Source organism: Crocodylus siamensis, chromosome 9 (genome assembly GCF_052110815.1).
Source record: "Crocodylus siamensis isolate JL-2025a chromosome 9, ASM5211081v1, whole genome shotgun sequence".
Classification (NCBI taxonomy): domain Eukaryota; kingdom Metazoa; phylum Chordata; order Crocodylia; family Crocodylidae; genus Crocodylus; species Crocodylus siamensis.
The window spans coordinates 65,156,529-65,176,997 of NC_143403.1; the positions used below are offsets into that span (position 1 = coordinate 65,156,529).

The following is a 20,469-nucleotide window of genomic DNA, read 5'->3' on the forward strand; positions in this document are numbered from 1 at the left end:
CTGGGGTGGGGATGGGCTAGGGGGGTGATGGGAGGGAGGGGCAGAGTCCTGGATTTCCTCAAATGTAATATGGTCACCCTGTCAGTAGAGGATATTTTGAACACTGACCAGAAATGAAGGTGCTAGGAACAGTAATAAATATATTTGGTAGAGTTTGTATGTTTCTTCAAATAAGTGTCCTCAAAGGCCTTATATCCCAGTTACGAATGGCAACATATGTTGTACGAATTAAATGATGACCTCCAGTAAATTACAGTCTCTGTGGTGAATAGAAGTGAAACTGAAGTAGTACGTCAAGCCAGTGAACATTTCCATTCTCAAATATATCCTGTTACTAGGTACACTCGAAAGGATTGTTGAAAACTTATTAATTTAGTTTGGCTTTTAATGTGTGGGATATTTTTTAACCATCATTTGAAAATCATGTTTGAAGAGCCAGGCTATTACAAGCCTCATAAATCTCATTGTGTTATAGAAGGGGCCTATGCGCTGCTTGACGATTACAGGCATGGTTTATACAAGCTGAAATTCTGACCTGTTCTTTCCCCCACTTCCTTTTCACAGCTTGGAAATGATTTACCATGTTTGCAGCCTTCAGTGCCACAGAAAACATTTGATGAGATTCGATTTTTAGAGGAGAAAACCCAGTTTTTTCAATCTAATGTCACCACACTAAGTCAAGAAAACCATCTGTGGAGATTTTTGGTAAGTCATTCTCTAGTTATTTTTTTTTTCCTGACTTTTCTACATCAAGGGGGTCAAACTTATTTGCCCGCCCCTGGATCAGATCATGGGCCTCCTCACGGGACACATCTGGGCCCACATCCAATGGCGGAGTGAACAGCAGCAATGTTACGTCTCCCGAGTACCTAGACTGCTGTATCGGGTCAGGAAGCCACGGAGTCAGTGCTGGCAACGTTCACCCCACTACCTAATTCCAACAAATAGAGTCCCACTGGGGACTCGTTTCAGCAGTGGCGGGGCAAGTGGCAGTAGTGTTAACCCCTGTGGCTTTGGGACCACTGTCAGCTTAGGGTGGTGCAGAAGTTAATGCCACTACCACTCACCCAGCACCATGTTCCAGGCCCTTCCAGGAGCCCCAAGGTGGGTATAATGGGATTGGATTGGATTTAGACATATGTATTCAGCATTTAGCTCTCTTCCAACTATAACATATGCCAGTAAAAGAACCTTTCAACAGAGGTTGTGTTCAGAATATAGTATATATCAGAAAAACAAACATGCACGCACAAACTATTTCTAAAGACTTCCATAACAGAAGACATGCTGTGATTTAGGTTTTGTGGTGTTAGCAGGTCTGGTAGGGCTGAAGGTGTTTGGAACTCATCCACAACCACTTAAGTTATAAAGTTTTCATGCTGCTTTAGAAAACAGCTGAATGTATAATGAAACAAATTGCTCCAGAACCAGAATTTGCTCATTCCTTTTTAAAGCAACAATTCAGATCTGCAGATGCAGCGCTGAAATTTATTGCATATATGTAACAGCTTTTTAAATCAACCATTACCTTTCGTAGCACAAGGGGTTATTCATGCTTGTACTGTAAAATACAAATTTTTGGCTTGGTGTTTAAGAAGAGAAATTAAGACGTGAAGTCATACTCCAGCCCCAAACCAAATTGGACTAGATGGCTTAAATTCGGCACGGTCAATTTTCAGCGGTGAATGCAGCTGTGCCTGGGGAATCCGACTTACTGTGCACAGTGGTGGGCTTTAAAACCTTGCTAATTGCCTGAGATTACAATGGCCCACAGTCCCTGGACATGTGAGTGTGGATGCCTATACCAGCACAGACCAGACTGAAGGCTGGAGGCTTTAATGTAGAGTACTTCACCACCTTTTGTGTTTAAGACACTGGCGATATGCATGTAGAGAGGAAATGCAATTTTCTTCTGAAGATGTGAAGGTAACCTGATGTTTCATCCCCTTTAATTTACAGGTGTTGAAGGGCCAATGCTATTGGTATTATTTAGTGTTAAATTGCAATTATGCCTCCATTCCCCTGCCCACTTGTCTAAAATGTGCACCCTGCCTTAACAGCAACAACTATAACGTTAGTGTCTTCTGTTATTTGTCTGATGCATATAATTTATTTGGCAATAAGAGGCCTTTTTATGAATGAATATGAATATATGTGGGATGTTAAAATATACATGTATTTAACAACAATTTTACCAAGTTGTTGTATTTTTAGGAATGTGAGGTGTGTGGATACGTTTTATACAACTTTTCCACTACTTTTAGAAACATAAATTGACCAGTTAAATTCAGTGGTGACATATTGTTACAAAAGGTATAGGCAAGTTTGGATCTATTTTGTGTGTGTGAGAAGGGGAGTATTTATTTTTATGTTGATACTGCCTCAATGCAGTATGTTGATAGTGTGTTCATAATGAATTATTTATGGAGATGTTTTAAGATACATGCTTACGTGATGAATCCCCTGATGAGGTTGGTCTTTATTGTAGATACATGTACTGTAAACACTTGAACAATGGTGATGTATATTCCTATTTAAATGTAGGAGGCTTATTCCATGACACAATATCGTTCTGTGAGTTTTTAGTTTCTGTTGTTGCAAATAGGAGTTGAAGAGGCATGCAGCACCTTACAAGCTGGTTCCATATTCACCACAGTTCTTCATCTAACAAAGACCATGTATTTCAGCAAGTTCAAGATGTAGTAGATGAAGCCTGTTGTGTAGTTTGTGTTCAAAGTCATCTGAAAGCCTGTTAAGCAAGTTCCAGTTCCCTAATTTGGATCTGCACCTCAACCTAATGCCTCAATCTAATGTCATTTTATAGGGAGAAAGTCATTTCAAGTGAACAAAGACGGCATTACTCTGCGGTGCTAAATCAATTGCGTGTTTTTAATTTCATTTCTGAACTAAATTTGAAAGCTGGATGTGTTTGCTTGATCTCATAAAATCCTAATGTTGGCATCCATCACTCTGAGTTCTCCTTGCCAATAATATAGATGATTTCATTATTCCCGTGTTAGGTCTGTGTTTTGGGTATATTGAAAAAATTGATAGCTTGGCAAATGTGTTGACTTGGGTGGTGCTAGTCTGCGTAATTTTACAGTGGTGCAGAAATTATGACTGGCTTCTCTGTGTCTGGGGAAGAAGGCTGTGTGTGTAATTAGTTGCTTACATGTTGTATTTAGTCCTCTTTCAAGAGTTTTGCCTTCTTTGTTCATAGTTGAGTTAGTCAAATGGAGATCTTAACAAGGACAGGATAAGCTTGTATTTAAATAATGAAGGCATCTTAGAATGGTATATCTGAACAAGAAGAAAATGTTTTATATATAGTTCATCACAGAAAGTGCAGACTTCTGACAGAGCTATGGCAGAACTCTTGAGCACTGCTGGTTATTTGAAGAAAAAAAAAAGTCCAGCAAAATTTTTTTGAGATGATTCAGTTATTATCCCTCATATCCCACTTTCTACCTATATTTTCCTGCTATTTGAATAATAATGATAGTATCTTCAATTCTTGTCCATTTGGGAAACTTCTGCAAAATTTGATAAAGGTTCAACCAGTAATATCGCATAAAGATTGTTTGAATTCAGTAGCAAATGAAATGGTATCCTTCTGGTAATTTTTTTTTTGCAAATGATTCTACGAAATTCTCACTTAAATGCTATAGGGTTTTTTATAAGAAAGAGTATAGTTATTTTCTATTGAGTTTTATAGGGAGTTTCTATAAGGGCATTCACACCTGTTAGAAACTTTTGTATCCGCTCTCCCCATCCACCAGGTGAACTGCATTTCACTAATGTGTGGCTGAAGTGATTCTTGTGTTTAAACAACACCGGATCCTGCAACAAGATCTGTGTGCATAAACCCATAGATCTGCACAGATCTGAAGCTATTTTAAGAAATAGAGCACTGTGCAGTGTTCAGTGTTGTTCCTGTGTAGATCTGCCTGCAGGATCTGTCCAAACTTTAACCTGCAAATGAAACATAAGATGTCACGATTCACTATAATTAGTGTCATGAGTAGCATGTACATTGCTAAGCTTCTCAATAAATGGATTTTGGCTTCCTGAGTTTTAAACTTAGCACTTACTGAGCTTTTTATCTTCAAAGCACCTTGCAATCCTAAAGTAACTTAAAGGAAAGGACTAAAAATAAACCACTGTGTAGATAAAAATAAGGTGTTTTTTTAAAGCTTGGTGTTCTCACTCCCCTTGCAGTGTACATCACTGAACAGCTAGTGAATGCTGATGCTTTGCTTAAAAGTCTGATTTTTAAGCCTGAGGTTCTAATTTTGGTGGCAAACATATCCACTTGAAAGAGTTGAGTGTTCTTACATCAGAAGTCATTTATATTTAATATGACAGGGAAAAAAGTTTAGAAATGTGGGGTTTTGAACTGCTATTAATGCCTGCCTTATGTTTCTGCCTATGAAAAGAACGAGACAGCTGTGATGTGAACTGAATATAAAGATTTGAAGGAGAGTGTTTCAGGTGAAAGGTAAAGTCTCTTTTTCCACTTTGTGACCCTGTGACTTCTCTAAAAAGACAGCATTTGAGAAAACAGACTATAGCTAACATGGCTATAGAGAGGAGGCAAAAGCCCTCCCCCCACCCCCCCCAACTCATCCCAGACACCACACCCAATGCACCCTGCAATGTACTTACTGCAGGGGCAACGAAGGGTGGCAGCTGGGGAGAGATGCTGGGGCAGGCTTGGCGTTTCTGCGAATTGGCGGGCACAGGGGGCATGGCCTGGGAGAAGCACAGGCTCTTCAAGAGGCATCTGGGGATGCAACTGAGCCCATGCTGGGAGAAGAAAAGGGGAACACCAGCGGGGAGATGTGAGCTGCAGAGCCGGGGAGCACAATCCCCAGGCTCTGGGAAAAGAAGCTAAGCATCTGCTGAGGATGCCGGCAGGCAAGCCAGGGAGCACAAGCCCTGGCAACAGATGGAGGCCAGAGAGTCCCACCGGGGAAGAGCAGCGCCCTGGGATGCTATGTAGAAGCAGCAAGGCTCTGGCCAGTGACTCAGGTGCCACAGCGAGGGACAGACCTGAGGGACCACAGGCACCCCTGAGCAGTGCCACAGCAAGGGAGGCATAGAGGATCCTGGACCCCCATGCAAGGGGAATGAACAACACTGGCTGGTGGGACCAAGACAACCCAGCCACAGGTCAGCTGTGCCCAGAGGGGAAGGAGCCCAGGTCCAAGGGAGGTTGACACAAGAGGGACAACTGAGGCTTGGCACAGGGCGGCTTCCCATCCCCAACACCTGCTAGGCTAGAAGGTATGGCTGAGTCCCCTCACAAGACCAAAGGCCCTAGGAGACGGAATCCCAGGAGTCCGTCAGCGGACGTTGAGCCTTTTCAGTTAGTTTTTTCTAAGCTGCAGTTAACCTTGGACAGGGTAGATTTAGTTGCCCAAGAACTGGTCTGAAGATGAGGGATGGCTGTGGGAGGACTGACAGCCAGGAAGGCCTGACCTTTCGAGGTGGGTGCTGTGGATGAGGTGAGATCATCGAGGAGGAAGACCTGCAGTGAGTAGAATCTACCCAGGACGTGGATGTGGTGAGGGTTGGGTAAAGGGGAGATTGGAGCCCTATGAAGAAACCCATGGTTGAGATCCCCTTGGGCCACCTACAGGGAATTGCCTCCCAAGGAAAGATCAAAGAAACATCAAAGACATGGCAGGCGAGTAGAAGCAGCACCTGAAGCATCTCGGTGGTACTGAGCCCGGATCTTACCCTGACATTGCTGGGGAGCAAGGCACTGACCAAGAAGGGGCCAAAGCCCTATAACACCTACCAGCAACAACAGCCAAATGCTGACAGCCCTGCAATTAGTGGCAAAACTTGCATTAATGGACATCAAACCAGGGATTGTACCCAGTACACGCAATCTTAATGAAGAAACATGAGCGCCCACTATAGAAGGAGGAGTGACTGGATGGGACAGGAGCCCACCACCACTGTTAGGTCTTGTCAGAGTTTTGGCCAGGAAGCCAAGTGATGAGCATCCAGAGAAAGAGACTGACTCTTACCACTACAGATGGTAGGGCCAGGTCAGCATTTAGAGAGATTGATGTAGAGTGCAGAAATGATAAACAGCTGTTGTTTGGGCAGTAGCAGCCCTATGGATAAATAGTGGACTTTAGTTTGCAGCATTGTCAGTCCAGCCTCTTTCACTGCATTCACTTATATCATGTTGAAATACAGATCGATTGAGAGAGCTGAACACCTCAGTGCTAAGGTTATGATTCCCTAACAGAATGTTAAATCATTTTTCTACCATACGGGTGATATCCACTCCTTTGGGAACTTCATTTTCACACCCATTCACTTTCTTAATGAACTACAAAATCTGTACCTAGAGTGATAGATGTAATCATTTGTACTGAAGGTCAAAAGAAATGAACACAGTTCTTGTTTCTAGGGTCTTTTGTTTAAAGAAAGCTTTTACGGCAAGCAAAAAACCCACCGTGTCCTGATAAACAACTATTTTCATAGGCAAACATTCCCGTCATCTTTTGTCATTAGCTTGCTGTGTACATAAATATAACTGGGGTTTGCACCAGTTACCTGTTAGTTACTAAGCAACAGTAGCATTTGCCACAGGCGGCAGCTACAGTAAATGACTTGTAACTCCCCAGTTGTAAATTAAAGTGCTCTGAGTTTGGAACTAAAGCTGATAAAAGGATATAAATGCAAGTATGATACCATTTTCACCTCTAGCAACAACATGTCAGAAGAGTTTCTCTTAACAACGTCAGGCTATATTTATTTATCTGATGATCATGATGGAAAAAAATATAATGGCTTCAGTCTTTCAGTACACCATACTCGTTAAAACACCTACTGGTCTCTCTTTTAAGCCTTCCTCCCTCTAAATGAGAAATCGTAATGCGTAATGTGCACCCCAAACTCTTTCTGTTTGCAGGTATTGTTCATGTTCAGCATGTCTGGAAAAAAACCCATCACCTGAAAGGAAACTTTTATTTTATTTAAAATAGATATAAATCATCTAAGTTTCATTTGCCATTCACAGACTCAGATTACTTGTGAGTCTGCCAACTGTGACCCAAATGATAATACAGTAGCCCTAAGAAAGCAGGCATCAGTTGTGACATAGTTCATTTTATAGGAGGAAAATAATAATAAAAGGAAACCAATTAAAAATGACTTTTCCTCCCCGCACAGTTGTATTTCTTTGGAGAAGGAAAAAAATGTCTGTGGGTTAGGGTAGCAGCTGGCTTTTGACATGCAATTCGAGTATAATGTAATGGCTGGCCAAATATGCATTCACTTTTCTGGCATTTTTTTAGATCTCTGTGCATAGTGTTTTGAGACCTAGGGCTGATTGCACATAGGCTGGTTTTGTTTGCTTATTTCTCCTGGCCATGCTGTCATCTTTTTCTCATCGCTGTAAATGAGATCACTTGCTTAACATTTCCTTTCTGATATGATTGTGCTGGGAATAATGGTTCTTTTGCAAACTTGGAATTCCGACTTGAGTTTATTAAGATAGGTTTCCCATCGGTGATGAGCAATTCCTTCAAAAATGGAGTAGTGTTTATGAATTTTAATTTTTTTTTCCACACTTGCATTTGGAAGGAGGTTGTTAAATTCTTGAATATATCAGAGATAAGGCAATAATGGTTATTTAAAACCTCAAGTCATTCAGAAATGCCCAGTATAAAGAAATGTAGACTGACTTGTTGCATTAATTTTATTGAAAGCAAGCTTACTTTTTTCCACTTTCTGTAAAACGTATTTATTTCCCCACTGAGTTTTAAAAACACCCTTGAAACATAAATTCTCTCTTTTTCTTTATTGTCATGGAATGTTTCTGTAGCTTCTATTTCTGATATATTTCCTGGGTTAGGATATTCCTGATTCACAAGCAAAGGTTGCCAAAAAAAAGAAAAAGAAGTGCAGTAACATATGATATTGCATCTCATGGGGCAGAAAAAATCCATATTAATACAGCCCAGTGTTAAAAACTGAGCTGCCTGTGGCCCATGGCCTATCAGCAGCGATTGACTCCAGGATCTTTCTCACTGTGGAATCTGTTGGCCAAAGTCTGTTCGCCTGACTCATGTAATGTTTTTGGGATGACTCACTTGAATGAGGCAAGCAAGATTAGGCCCTTTCTGTACTATTTAATCTAGGAGACTTCATGGATAATGAAATTATTCATTAGAAGATGCCAGAAACATCACTATATTTGATGACCCATAGTTGAGGGCAATGTCCTGTAGCCGACGGGGGCTGTGACTCACTTCAGATGCCCACCAATTATCCACTGCCCAAAATATCTCCTTTTCTGTTCCATGGTTTTACAGCCTACTTAAGCTCAAATAGACTATGCAGCCACACTGTTGAAGTACAAAGACAGAGGCAGGATGATCTTGTGGATCAGAGGTTAGGAGTTGTGGGTCCTGCTCTTGGTTCTGCCAGAGACTCCCAGAGTAAGTCCTAAGCAGGTCACTCAATGTTCAGTTCCTTGTCTGTAAGATGATGGGTGGAGCACTGCCTTTCTCCAGCCCTCTAGCTTGTGCTTTAGATTGTAAGCTTTTTTGCAGCAGGGTCTGTCTCTTACAATGATTATGCCTGGCACGTAGCACAATGAAGCAGTGAGTTTGGTGGGGCACGTAGGAGCTACTGAGCTACTCTTTGTGTGTCAATGCATGCAGTATGCTATTCTGCATAAACACTCTGTCAAGCAGTAATTTCATTATAGTTACATAAGAAAATCTAGCTGAATTATTAATGGGAAACCACCCTTTCTGACAACCATAATATTAACTGGCATCCCAAGAGTATTATGTGGCTATAGTGGTTCTGTACAGTAAACAGTTTCCATCAACATTTCAATTCCACTCTCCATTGGCAAAACTCCAGTTAACTTCAATGATGTATGTACAGATCAAAGATCTAATGAAATTCTGCAAAGCATAAGCCTATCTTTTCCTTGTAAGCAAACCAGCAAATCCCAAAGTTTGCATATATTTGACCTGTTTATTTAAGATGATCCTGTGCCTCTCTGAAATACTATCCAGTTGCAGCTCTGTGCTGTATGTTGACTCTAGTTGTCCCAGTAACATTTGTTCTTTTCAGTGGATGTATGAAACTGAACCAAATAGAAAATAAACCTGTAGGCAATAGGATCTGCAAATGCTGCTTTCTTTGCCAGGTTTTCAGAGTTATAAGATACATGTGCATGCTGCATCTGGTGGGGAAAGGAGGATGACGTGTTAAATAGGAGAACTGTGTGATAAATGAATGTATTTCTCCTCTTTGACTACCCAGTCTGGCTTGTGCCTACTAGTCCAACTTCATTTCTAACCTTCCAAATTCCTGTACAGAGTCAGTTACTAAGGCATGGTCAGGGATGGCCAATTTACGGCACATGTACCACAGGTGGCACAAGCACCTTCTGTGTGTGGCATCCAGCAGATAAGGAGAGGACAGGGAGCAGAAAGGAGAACAGCAGATTGGATGGAGCAAGGGGATCAGAGTGGCATTCTGGGTGCAATTAGAAGTGATAATTTTTGCAGATCTGGCCCCTGGAAGAACTCTACAGCCATGAACTCTCACAAGTGCACAGCTGCAGATTGCTTTAAAGGGACCCAATCCTGTGCAATCAGAACCCTCATTACGTGAGGGTTCAAATGGAGGTGCTGCAAAGTGAAGTGCCTTCATTAACTTGTGTCTGTGTGCTGGGAGCAGGGCTGGACTGATACAGTGCAGCCCTGCTCTCAGTGCTGTTTTCAGAATGGGAGTAGCAGAGAAGGGAGTGGAGGGAGCTCATTCTGGGGGGTTGCCCAGCCTGCACTGGAGGGTGGGATGGATGGATGGATTGGAGTCCCCACAAGGTGGAAGGGGGCTCCAATCCACCCATCCCCCAACTCCAGCCCCTGCCTTCTCCCTCTCCCATCCTAAGACAGCACTCGGGGCCAGGAGAGGAGGGCCAGAGCTAGGAGAAGAGGCTGCAGAGATGCAGTATCTCTCCCTGGTTTGGCTCCAAATTGCAGCTTGGTCCCTCGCCCTCCCAACCCACCAGCTAATGTCTGATGGGTCGGGAGGTTGAGTCTAACTCATGGCACTTTCTATGAAGTACCATCAGTTAGGTTGGGGAGCTGCACCCTGTCTGTGCTGTCTGGGAGGGTGCAGAGCACTCATGCCAGAACAGGTGGTGTCTCAGTAAAATCATCAGAAAACATTTTTCTCCTCTCACAGATGCACCAAATTACCCTTACGCTGATGATATTCACCTGGATTTGCACCAACAACACCTTATATATATGTAACAACTGTAAAGTATGAGACCTTGTGGCTTTGCTGGTCAAGATCCAAACCATCAGAAAAGGGAGGCTGCTAGCTTTCCTCTATGCCATGCCCACTCCAAACCTTCACACATCCAAGGAGAGGGGACTTCAATATTTGCTGTTTGTGGGAAGTAATTTTTGTTCCTTTTGGATAGATTTTTTGGCTGCCTTTGAACTCTATGCAGTTGCTCACTGCTATGAAATCATGAAAAGAAAGAAATATTTTTAATATACTTCTTACTGCAGCAGGTATATAAAGAATACGCAGTGGGCATAATGGGGAAACCCACCCCCCTACAGATGTTGACATCTGTTATTGGCATCAGTTTATTCGCAAGTAACCTCTTCAGTGGTTGCAGTGTAACATCCCCAAGTAATAAAACATTATACGTAACATCATCCTACATCAATAAATACTGATATAGGCTGTAATGACCCTACAAGAAACAAATTATAGAACAATAGATAGGGTTGTTGAAACATCCCATTTTTCAGTTGCTTATAACTTTTTCAGCTTTCCCTGTTGGGGTTTAAATTTTCTATGCAAGGTTTGTCTGCTTCAGATGTTTTTGTTGTTGAAAAGTTTGATTTAAAAATGCAGCTGTTTACAGGAAAAACCACAGAAGTGTCCTTGTTTTGCCCAGATTAAACATTTATTGTGATCTTTTCCATGCGTAGCTCTACATTTGGTAGAGAGTGGCCTCCATGCCAGAAACATGCCTTCAGGCATCCCTTCCCCCCCGAAAATAGGCCCAAATATGGCCAAATAATAAGTCTTAGAGAAATTTGGCACATGTTGGATAGCTGCTCGCAGCTAAATGATAGTCCTGTCTACACTATACATACTCTAGCTGTGCCTGAACAAGTTTTTCCATGCGATTGCAGCTCCTTGCAAGTGATGACCCTTCCACCTCTCAGTACTGCCCAGGGGTCCATGGGGGAAGAAACTGAGAACAGAAGGGTAATGCCTCAGATCGGTGGAGGAAGATAGTGAGGAGCACTGAGATCCAGGTGAAAAGTCCTGGCCTCTCCCTGCAGTCCTTTGACTTATTTAGTACAACTTCTATCTTCTTGTAGCAGGGATACTATGGACAACCATCATTTTTACACAATCGTAACTCATGCCCAGACCAGGTTTCTCCTGCACATGAATGACTTTGAGTCCTAGGGAGAAACTGGTATTTGATCATTTACCAAAGATCGTATGACAACGCAGGGGTCTGAACTAAGGTTGTATGGGGAACCTTAACTCAGGCTTTTCCTACCTTGAGTTTCTTCTTTTAATCATGTTTGTGTGCATAGTATCTATACATGTATGGTGGGGTTGTATGAATCTCTCATTGGCATGGGCTTTTTAAGGTCCTGCGTTTGAACAATGCAGCATTTCCAAGCTCATACCAAAAAGATCTTCATGTAACATCACCATCTGTGTATTTAATAATATTATTTATGATGAGAAACATGTTCATTGACTTGAATGATATAGGAGGGATTTGACTGTGACAATCCCAACATGTGGCATGTCAGGAGGCATGCTTGTTGGGATCACAGATCAGATCCCATTGCACCTTTAATTTAAATATCTGTCAGCAGCCTTAGACGTTTGTAGATTCTGACTTTTATTGCAGGTGGTGCAATAAAAGATATCATCCCCCCCCCCCAAAATCTTGCTGCTTGCGTATGTCCTGGACCATCGCTTCAGCACTGCCAAGAGAAGGTATCATCATTCCAGTTGTTGTAAGCATAATAAAAAGTTCACATATATAAGTAAAAGGAAATTAAAATACAGTCTCAATAAAAAGGGCAATCTAATCAGAAGCCAGTTTTGCAACTTAATTTCCTTTTTCAGCATTAGAGGTAAGGTAGCAAAATCTTTATCTTTTGTATTTTTATATGTTTTTGTTGGCAAGCTGTGCTTTCTCCAAACTTTCCTAAATTCAGTCAACTCACTGGCCAATCTAGAAACGTCGTCTCTTTTTTCCTCCAGACGTAGATTTTTGTGTGGTTTTTGCTCAAGTTGATGTCAAAACAGAACATTTTGACCAGTATAGAAAAGTAATTGTCTACTCTAGCAAGAACAACAAACAAAAAGAGACCTCCAAGGATTCAATTATTGTTAGACTATGTTTTCTGGCAAAGCTTGAAAACCTTACTCCCTTCTAAATCCTTCATTAAAGTTTTCTTCCTTTCTTTTTCTTTTTTAATAGTGCCTACCAACCTCTTACCTGGCAGTTGTGAGGGTGGAGATCATGCTGGCTAATATTATACAAAGGGACCTGTGTTGGCTGATACCATTTCCTTCCACTCCTCTGCCTATCTAATTGCACACTTGGAGCGCTGGTGCTCAAACTTCTCACTCTTTGGGCTGGCTGAGTGGCACAGAGCCAGTCCGCAGGCTGGATCCTGGGCATGGGGTTGGCATGCCAGCTTGAGCCTGTGTACCAGATCTGGCTGTGAAGTGGCCCCATGTACCAGCCCCCTCTATAAACTGGCATGATCTAGCACACAGGATCATGGCATCTGGCTTGAGGGGCTGCCCATAGGTTCAGAAATTTGGCAGCAGGGGACAGAAAATGCCAGTGTTTTAAAAAGGTAGAGTTTTGTGTTTTCGTTCAGAAATCAGGTGACTTGTATGTGGAATGACAGGGAGTATACATGTCCAAACCACTAGTGCGGCTAGGGCTTTCCAGCAAACCTTTCTACAACTGCCCTATCTTTTTGGAGCTCTTCAGCTTCAGTCTTGCTGCCAGTTATTTCCTCTGACTGCTTTAGATTGGGGGTTTCAAGAAAAGCCCTCAAAACCGGTCACCATGGTGTGCTAATAACATACTTGAAGTGTGCAGTATTTAAGCATGAACCTTCCAGATATGCCCCAAGTGTAACTGATGCAGCTGATGTGAAACTTAGTCTCAGTAGACAAGGCAAAGACTGGAGAAAAGAAGTTTTATGGAAAACAGATTAACATGGAGATTAAGTGAATCTTAAAATCACATAGGGGGTCTGTGGAAAGGCAGGTGAACCTCAGTCTCCAGGGTCCGAAGCCAGTGCCTAAACTGCATGACCACTTTCTCCTCTTCCTCACAGCTCACTTTTTACCTTCCATTTAAGGCCACCCACTCAGCAAAAAACAAAAAAACCTCTCAAGCCTAAAAAAATTGATCAAAAAGCCTACCAAAACATCCTCTTCAAGTGATGATATCACTTTTCTTTAAGAGACACAATCTATATATTTTTGTAAACTGAGCCTAAGCTCATGAACATATTTCCATACAAACATCCCTTGTCTTGCATCCCATTCATCATTCATTCTGAAGAGATGCATTGTGAATGAGGCTAGTACATTTTACCTCTGTCTGTGGTACACTGTCCAGTGCCTTAAAATTGCCCCCATCCCAATTTGAACCTAAGTTGTCATCATGGATCTAATAGCTTTTAGATCAGAGATGTATTGTTTCAAGAAAGGGGGGGGACCCCAAACAAAGCTGTAGTTAGTTAGTGACAGCTAGAGATAATGCTGACCATTCTCAGTCCAAACTTAGTTTGTCTTCAGAGTGAAGAGATGACACCAAATTGTATTTTATTAAGTTCTTTCATAATACATGGAGACTAATTTTTTTTCCTAAAGAATCATTGACTGTGCTTCTGTAATCAGCATTCATTCCCAGACGTAATTACATTTACTTCTTGTATAACCAAGTTAAAATACATCCAGTACCTTCCAAAGACAGAATCAGGTTAAACTGCTATATAATTTAATTAACTTCTTTTCCAAAAAAGGTAAAAAGGCTGCAAGTGTTTTGAAGTAGCTGTAGTGGCAAGGCTACCTCTCCAGTGAATTGCAAAAAGGTGATTAGTTCAGAAGTGGAAGCAGGAGTTAAAAGCATTAACAAATGTGTCTTGTGAAACTCTTGAGGCTTGGTTTTGCTACCACTGAAGTCAAAGGTAGATGAGAAAGTCCTGTGTTAAGTGGCTTCTAAGGCTTTGACTTGAGTTGGTTTCAATTCTGAATGAGTTTACTACCTCCATGGTTGGTCTCGAGGGTATAGTATTCTTGGTCTTGCTGCTGAAGCTACCCAAGGGCTGTCATTTAGTTCCAGTTTCGTTGCTGGGTTTTGCAGTATGAACATGAGTAATGCATGCAAGATAAGGCCTTATCTGTACAAATAATTGGATTGTTCTCTAAAAGGAAATAAATGTAGACCAGATCATAGTTGAGCAGATTTTCTAGTCTGTCTCCTGGAGACATGAAGTCTTAATTGAATTGAGCTGCAGCAAGGAAGCTCCTCAGAGCAAACAGACTTGCTTTCTATCAATTAAAAGTCATAAGAAGTATTGACCAAAAAGTCCAGATGGGGAGTTTAAACGCAGCACAAGAGCCAGTGGGGCCAGAGGAAATAAATTAACAATAACATCACTTCCTGAATATGGATGTCAGTGCCTATGATGTGAACCCAAACTGAGTGGCATGAATCGGCAAGTAAAGGGGTGAGGGTAAGGAATTTATTAAGCTGCAAAAGAGTACAAAAGACTATTTCTAACTTGTCGTCTTCCGTCAAAAATCTCCAGAGAGACTGAGACGGTGAATGGGAAGAACGTATTAATTCGTTTTCAGAATTTTAAGTTGGTGGGCAAACCTGTGTTGGCTGCAGGTTATATGTGTGCAGCACTGCATTTACATCGCTTCATACCCACCTTAGCAGTATTGTTGATACAGAGCCCAAATATGCAACGTGCTACTCAGACGCACAGAAAGCATAGTCTTTACCCTGAAAGGTTTGCAATCTATGACACCAGTCCTGAAGTGAAGTGTGTGAGGGTGGAAGTTCAGCCTATACGCAGCCTCCTCATGTTGATTTTTTGCTGTTGTGTACAGTAGTGACTGCCTTCGCTAGTTCATTCACTGCTTTCATTGTTGTCATTGTCAAACAACACTTGCGTAGCAGTAACTGTTTGCAGGATAGGGTTTTTAGATCATGTTTATGGGCATAGTTACTTATGGAGAGATTCAAAACAATTATTTTGCAAAGAGTCTGGTATATGCATATGTATGATTTGTTTGAACAAATCTTGTTTATAACAAGGCTCTTCCAACAGGTATCTTGCTGCACTAGCCACATTTTACATTTGAGTGCTTTTTAAATTGATAGCTTAAGAAATGTTCAAGCCATCCAGCATATCTTTACCTAACAAGCAGTGGGTGGACAAGGGAAGTGAGTCGTGCTCAGCTCAGCAAGAATATAATAATGTATAATAATAATTAGCGATACACTCCAAAAACTGTCATCTTCAAGAGTTTGCAAAACCTTTTTAAGTTTTGGGATCCCCAAAACTTAACTGGGAATACTGATTTTGGTAAGGTACACAGGATTTGACAAGGTGTTTGTACCTGAGAGAGACAGAGTTTATTTCTAGAAGCACAATATAAAAGGGAATGCACTCATAAAAAGAAAATTATATCCTTAGAAGTAAGGCATACCCCGTTCAGAGGGCAAAAAAACCTCTTGAAGCTTCATTGTTCCTAGCTCTAGTACTAAATTTAACCATGGACCGTTACAACCGTGTTACGTGGTCAGACCTGCAGTTGACATTATGTCTGCAGTTTATTCCTACAAATGAAGTTACAGGTAGCCCAAATAACAGCATCATCTTCAAGCAGAGAAAGACTAGGAGTAAATACTACATTTCTGGCCCTTCATAGTCTATCTTGGTTTTCGAGCACTTTATATTTAACCTATGAAAAAGAATGGTTGGTTTGTTTTTTAAATAAAATAGCCAGACCAGTTTTTGTAGATTTAGGGGTTACAAATGGTTCTGTCAAGACTCTTAGCTTCGTAGGGCTTCCCCAAATATACCCAGCTTCCTGAGTCTTGATGTTGGCCCATTACTATGGTAAATTTAAAAATGACTAGAATCAAAAAACAGCGATTTCCAGTGTTTTCATGCTAGATTCAGTGTAAGTTCTGTATCGGGCTTCGTACATAATAGAAATGAAAAATCACTGTTTATGTTTATTGCCACTCCTCTGCTGCCAAATTCAGGACCTGCGAGGAGCCCTTCCAGCCGGAAGATATAGTCAGGAATGCTAGATCACGCCAGTCTGCAGCAGCGCTGGTGCACACGGTCACTTCACAGCCAGTTTTGGTGCGCAGCGTCAGGTCAGCATGCCAGCACCACTCCTGGGATCCAGCCCATGAATCAGCCCCATGCCATTCATCTGGCTCACAGGGTTGAAAGACTGAACACCACTGACTTGAGCCACTAACTGCACCAACCATAACTGAGAACATATGAGCTGGCCCTATGCCAGAGCAGCAGCAAGTCCAAGTTGCAGCTGCAGTTACCAAGGCCATGGAGATGTCACGATGCTTCTTTGGTCGCATTTTAGCCTAGAGCATGGGGAAGCAGGGAATTTGACACGCATGATATGGAGGTACAGTGGTTGTAAAACCCCATTTCCATGATCCTAATGGCTAACTTACATTTATGAATACCTTTCAATCCAGAGGGTCCTTTAGCACTTTGCTAACTCATATGTATACTGGTAATTGCACTAGTGAAATACAGCCCCTAGGGAGGCAGTAGCCATCCAGTACAGAACATGCTAAGGAGGAAAGTTTTGGCTAAAGGTACCAACCAAAACTCTTATGAAAGGTCCCTGTGATAACTTAATACCTTTTGAATACAGACAGGGAACTCTGTGCTGAAGGTGTCATTTGAAAGACGATTACTAGCCTACTAGTTACTGGTGGATGGGGAGCTGAGGTTGAGCTTGCCTAAATTTCAGTCAACAGTGCCACGGTACTGGAACCGGAGGGTTAGACCACAGCATCATCCTGTTCATACTGAACCTTTAAGAGTTTCAGCAAGTCATGAGAAAATTTAACATGGAAAGAAAATGCAGCCTGGAACTGTTGCTGGTTGGTTACATAGTCTTTCACCGCTCCGGCATGTCTTCAAACTCAGCTTCAGTCTGTAGTAACCTGCTTGTCTCGCTTCTCTTTTCTCTGCCCAGATCCCAGAAATGCCCTGTTGACTTCGGCATTTGTCAGGATGTTTTCTTAGCAGTCCCTAGAGCGAGGCCAAGGATTTGAATGTGCGGAGACTGAACTAGCCTTCATTCTGAAAGTGGTTTTCCCTCCAGATTAGGATGGTGAAGCCACTGCCCCAGCAGTTCTTTTGTTTGTGGATTAACGGGAGACAGCAGTGTCCAAGACTGTCAATCTGTCTCTTTTCATCAGTACAGAAATCACTTACAAAAACAAACAAAAAATACTAAGCATGTGATTATCAAAAGTATTTCCTTTTATAACCCACTGGAGAGTTCATCTCATGTCACTAGAGACCCAGAACATTATATATTGCAGATGCAGAATGTGAATGTGAAAGAGACATGGCTGTTTTATGAGCTGTGAAAACCTATCGACTCTTTAAACGACAAAGTTCCCATCACTTGGCTTTTATATGTTAACTGAAGGGGAGGAGGAGCAAACATGCCTTTGGACGGGGGGCACAAACAGCCGGTGGTGGTGGTGGATTGTGCCTCCACCATCGGCACCACAGTAGCCGGCATTGCCTCTGGCCTACTAGGCCTCTGCTTGGCTTGACAGGTTTCTATCAGTGAGGACATTTAGGGACTACAGAGTCCAAAGAAGTGGTGATTAACATATTTTAAAGTTTTCTGTGCTAACTGCTTAAATAAATTTGCATTAATGAAAAGATCAAACTCCTCACATTTCTCTCTTGGTTAAAAAAAAAAAAAAAAAAAAGGCTGAAAATAGATTTGTTAGAACTTTGGTTGCAATTTTATGAAATTTTGACAGGCTTTGGAAGGGGAAGCAGTGTTGAAAGCTTATAATTTAAGCTTTTTAAAAAGTATTTAAAAACAACACAGTCAAATTGGGGCAAGCTTCGATTTTCTGCACTTGACATCCTGACAGTTTGCAACCGGATAACTTCCCGTTTTGGGGGGGTGAGTGTTTTACTGCTTGCCAAGGCAGATTGCTTTTTAGTGACTAGTCCTTTGCTTCTACTTTTAAAAAGTCCACTAAAAAGTAAAGATCTGACTGTGGAGCAAAAAATATATCTTCCTGAATTTATAACGCAAAGTACTGTGTCGTGCTTCATCACTTCTTTGTGTTGACAGGCAGTCCAGCAGGAGGTGACTGTACGTAACAGAACATAAATAGCTGAGCTCAATTCATTAAGGATTTGGGAAGTTATTTAAATAAGTTAAGAACCAATTTGATTCTTTAACACTATATCAAATATTTTTTTTCTATGGTGGCTTGGAAAATATCTAAGCTTCCTTTTGAGTTTTTTTTAAATACATGTATCAGCTTTTTATCTTTTCAACTTCTGGTCAGGGAGCGCTGAGACATGATGTGAAAGCCTGGTTTTGTGGCATTTTACCTTAATCAGGAGTAGGAAATATTAGAATTCTTGCAAAAGCCCAGGAATGCTGTGTGCACGCCTGTGTGAGATTTCTGGCCCCGTTTTGTGGACAGATAAGCATGCAGAGTGTCAAACCTTTTGAGGAGTAGGTAGGTGAGTAGAAGAGACTTAAGGGTGTTCAGTGCCTTAAGAATTGCAGCTGCTGTCAGCATTGCTGTCTGTTCAAGAACACGTCCGCAGGCTTTGCTGATGCGTAGTTCCTGAATGAAAGTAGCTGCATCTTAGGATACGCACTCTAATATTGAGGGTGGGTATAACAAATAGGTTTTTGGATCTCAATAGTTTAAGAAGCATTTCATTTTATCTGTGTACAAGATGGATGCTCAGGGCATTTGCCCATACTTGCTGGACCCAATCTATGATCACCAGGGATTCTGGTTGTCTCCTATATAAATAAAAAACAAAAACAAAAAAACCCCTCTCCAATTTTGGTTTAAAAAAAAGCAACCCCAAATCCACATTTTTTCATAATTTAAATAAAACACCGCATATATGTATAGAGCGGTGTTTTATTTTAATCATGGAAAAAATGTGGATTTGGGGTTGCTTTTTTTTTAAAACTAAAATTGGAGAGGGTTTTTTTTGTTTTTAAATCAGAGAAAACCAGGATCCCTGGTGATCACATGGCTTACTTTGAGCTGTGTGAGCATAGATCAGGTCCTGCTTGTACAGATGATCACCAGTGCCAGGAATGTAATGTAAGTAAGTTGAGGTGATATGACTGTTGGGTGGGATGGGAGAGGGGGCTAGCAGGTCTTTGTGGGGGGGGGGAGGCTGATGGAATTGGGCACCTGGGGGGGTGGTTTTGTGGGGGAGGAGGGGTGCAGCTGGGGGCGATGTGATCAGTGGGCTAAAAATCCAGTTAAGGTTGGGAGGGAAGTAGGAAGAGCACATCCTCAGGATTGGGGCAGTTGGCTGGGCTTTCCCAGCCCTGAGTTTGTGCTCTGAATGTGTACAGACATTGAGTAGATTGGGCTACGCTGTACCAGATCTAATTTAGTTCACCTCCTAAAATGAACTAAGTTTGGTCAAGCTGACCATTTTTTGCTAATCTAACTCCCTGAACATCTGTAGAGATTAGCACTTAGCTCCACTTAGGTTGATCTAAGTATAACATCTGCACACACCCTCAGTTGTACAGCTGTTGAGTAGTATATTGAATCTATTCTTGGCTACCTTCACAGCTGGACCCACAAGTTCAGAAAAATGTATTTCAGAAAGTATCCCATCCATATGACTTGGGCAGTCAGGAATGAAGATATGTTATTGGAAATGACTTCTGAAGTTTAGAATTACATTGTCAAGGCTATATAAGGAAAGAAAAATGACTGAATTTTTACATGCTTTTACCAAACCTCTTAAGCGCATTGTAACAGGGGGGCCTACTGGGGCAATCTCCGCATTGCCCACTCGCCTGTTCTTGGGCAAACCACCTGCCTTCTCGCCTGCCATGCCTTGATCTTAATTGATTAATTAAATAGATGGCATTAGGTGGAAGGCTGCCCATTTTCTGCCCTGCTGCTAGGGGGCACTATCTGCGGCTCCATTCCTCCCCTACACCACAGCCCAAGCGTCGCAGATGACCTCATAATGTACTCACATGCACGATGGGTCCCAGAATCCTGCTGTAGGACCCCACCTGGGTTCCCTCCTTCAGGCGGACACTGCTGCTGTCATACCAGGCCACATATCG

The 20,469-nt window shown here is 41.9% G+C and overlaps 1 protein-coding gene across 9 annotated transcripts in view; it reads left to right on the forward strand.

Moving 5' to 3' along the window:
* RIMBP2 (RIMS binding protein 2) overlaps positions 1 to 20,469 on the forward strand; it is a 328,093-nt gene that overhangs the window by 107,498 nt on the left and 200,126 nt on the right. For all 9 annotated transcript variants that reach the window (XM_090061952.1, XM_090061954.1, XM_090061961.1 and 6 more), the window contains one exon: positions 565 to 705. In XM_090061952.1, coding sequence (XP_089918078.1) covers positions 565 to 705 — 141 coding nt within the window. The remainder of the gene's footprint in view (positions 1 to 564; positions 706 to 20,469) is intronic.